The sequence below is a fragment of the Limulus polyphemus genome, unplaced genomic scaffold (assembly GCF_000517525.1).
Source record: "Limulus polyphemus unplaced genomic scaffold, Limulus_polyphemus-2.1.2 Scaffold1142, whole genome shotgun sequence".
Taxonomy (NCBI): Eukaryota; Metazoa; Arthropoda; class Merostomata; order Xiphosura; family Limulidae; genus Limulus; species Limulus polyphemus.
Genome location: NW_013666752.1, coordinates 11299 through 13741, shown reverse-complemented (window position 1 = coordinate 13741; position 2443 = coordinate 11299). Strand labels below are relative to the sequence as shown.

The window sequence follows — 2443 nt, the reverse complement described above, 5'->3', positions numbered from 1 at the left end:
AACAACGGACTTTACCTGACAGTACCACGTGTTTAACCAGTAGATACGAACAAAGGAACAACGGACTTTACCTGACAGTACAACGTGTTTAACCAGTAGATACGAACAAAGTAACAACGGACTTTACCTGACAGTACCACGTGTTTAACCAGTAGATACGAACAAAGTAACAACGGACTTTACCTGACAGTACCACCGTGTTTAACCAGTAGATACGAACAAAGGAACAACGGACTTTAATATCTATATAAATAGAGAACTGATACTGGTTTCCTCTACATATCTATATAAATAGAGAACTGATACTGGTTTCCTTCAGATATCTATATAAATAGAGAACTGATACTGGTTTCCTCTACATATCTATATAAATAGAGAACTGATACTGGTTTCCTTCAGATATCTATATAAATAGAGAACTGATACTGGTTTCCGACACATATCTATATACATAGAGAACTGATACTGGTTTCCTACACATATCTATATAAATAGAGAACTGATACTGGTTTCCTACACATATCTATATAAATAAAGAACTGATACTGGTTTCTTACACATATCTATATAAATAGAGAACTGATACTGGTTTCCTACATATATCTATATACATAGAGAACTGATACTGGTTTCCTACACATATCTATATACATAAAGAACTGATACTGGTTTCCTACACATATCTATATAAATAGAGAACTGATACTGGTTTCCTACATATATCTATATAAATAGAGAACTGATACTGGTTTCCTACACATATCTATATGAATAGAGAACTGATACTGCTTTCCTACACATTGTTTACCTGGAAACAACAAATGATTATTAAATATATAACATTTGCATCATTGATTTTAACCTTTGTTTACCTGGAAGACTATCTCGTGAAGTTAACTGCATTGAATTTTTCCTACTAGGTGGCGTTGATCGGGAGGACCTGGATTCACAAGGACTGGCACTCTTGTGTGCACTAGCGCCATCTGGTGGAGTTTGTTGTATTCGGTTCCACGCATCTTCAGGATGAAGAACTTAGACAAAAAATGAATGATACTTTAGGTACTTTCAACAAATTAGAAATAGTTGTTTGTGATTACGATGATTGTTGTAAAGTTTCACTTCTCAAAACCTCCAGAGAACCAAGCTCCACATTTACCTTAAATGATTACACGAGTGTTTAGAGAAGTAGATAAAATGCTCACAATAAACACTGTTACAAAAATACAAATGGAACTTTTAGATTCAAACTGATGACTTTAGGTGTATTTTGTTAAGCTTATTAAAATATGTTTATGTCTCGTAGCTAAGTCACATGACACTATAGCTACAGGACAAGTGTATCAATGAAGTAATGACGTGGTCGATAGCTCGGAAGAGGGTGAAATTTGATAATTCTAATATCTCATGATAAACAGAAAGCTAATTAGTGTTTGAAAATCATAACGTAAATATTTAAACAAATAGATAAACACGATGGTACTGTTAGGTAAAGTTCGTTGTTCCTGTGTTAGGATCTACAAGATAAACACCATGGTACTGTCAGGTAAAGTCTGTTGTTCCTATGTTAGGATCTACAAGATAAACACCATGGTACTGTCAGGTAAAGTCCGTTGTTCTTTTGTTCGTATCTAGTGGATAAACACGAAGGTACTGTCAGGTAAAGTCCGTTGTTCCTGTGTTAGGATCTACAAGATAAACACGATGGTACTGTCAGGTAAAGTCCATTGTTCCTGTGTTAGGATCTACAAGATAAACACCATGGTACTGTCAGGTAAAGTTCGTTGTTCTTTTGTTCGTATCTACTGGATAAACACGAAGGTACTGTCAGGTAAAGTCCGTTTTTCCTGTGTTAGGATCTACAAGATAAACACCATGGTACTGTCAGGTAAAGTTCGTTGTTCTTTTGTTCGTATCTACTGGTTAAACACGAAGGTACTGTCAGGTAAAGTCCGTTGTTACTTTGTTCGTATCTACTGGTTAAACACGTTGGTACTGTCAGGTGTGTAGGAAACCAGTATCAGTTCTCTATTTATATAGATATGTGTAGGAACAGTATCAGTTCTCTATTTATATAGATATGTGTAGGAAAGCAGTATCAGTTCTCTATTTATATAGATATGTGTAGGAAAGCAGTATCAGTTCTCTATTTATATAGATATGTATAGGAAACCAGTATCAGTTCTCTATTTATATACATATGTGTAGGAAACCAGTATCAGTTCTCTATGTATATAGATATGTGTAGGAAACCAGTATCAGTTCTCTATGTATATAGATATGTGTAGGAAACCAGTATCAGTTCTCTATGTATATAGATATGTGTCAGAAACCAGTATCAGTTCTCTATTTATATAGATATGTGTAGGAAACCAGTATCAGTTCTCTATTTATATAGATATGTATAGGAAACCAGTATCAGTTCTCTATTTATATAGATATGTGT

General features: G+C 34.4%; 1 protein-coding gene across 1 annotated transcript in view; it reads right to left on the bottom strand.

Moving 5' to 3' along the window:
* LOC111086493 (regulating synaptic membrane exocytosis protein 1-like) overlaps positions 1-2443 on the bottom strand; it is a gene marked incomplete at its 5' end in the record, with an annotated part of 28472 nt that overhangs the window by 15264 nt on the left and 10765 nt on the right. Inside the window, one exon of the mRNA XM_022389540.1 lies at positions 873-1031. Within this exon, the coding sequence (XP_022245248.1) occupies positions 873-1031 (159 nt within the window). The remainder of the gene's footprint in view (positions 1-872; positions 1032-2443) is intronic.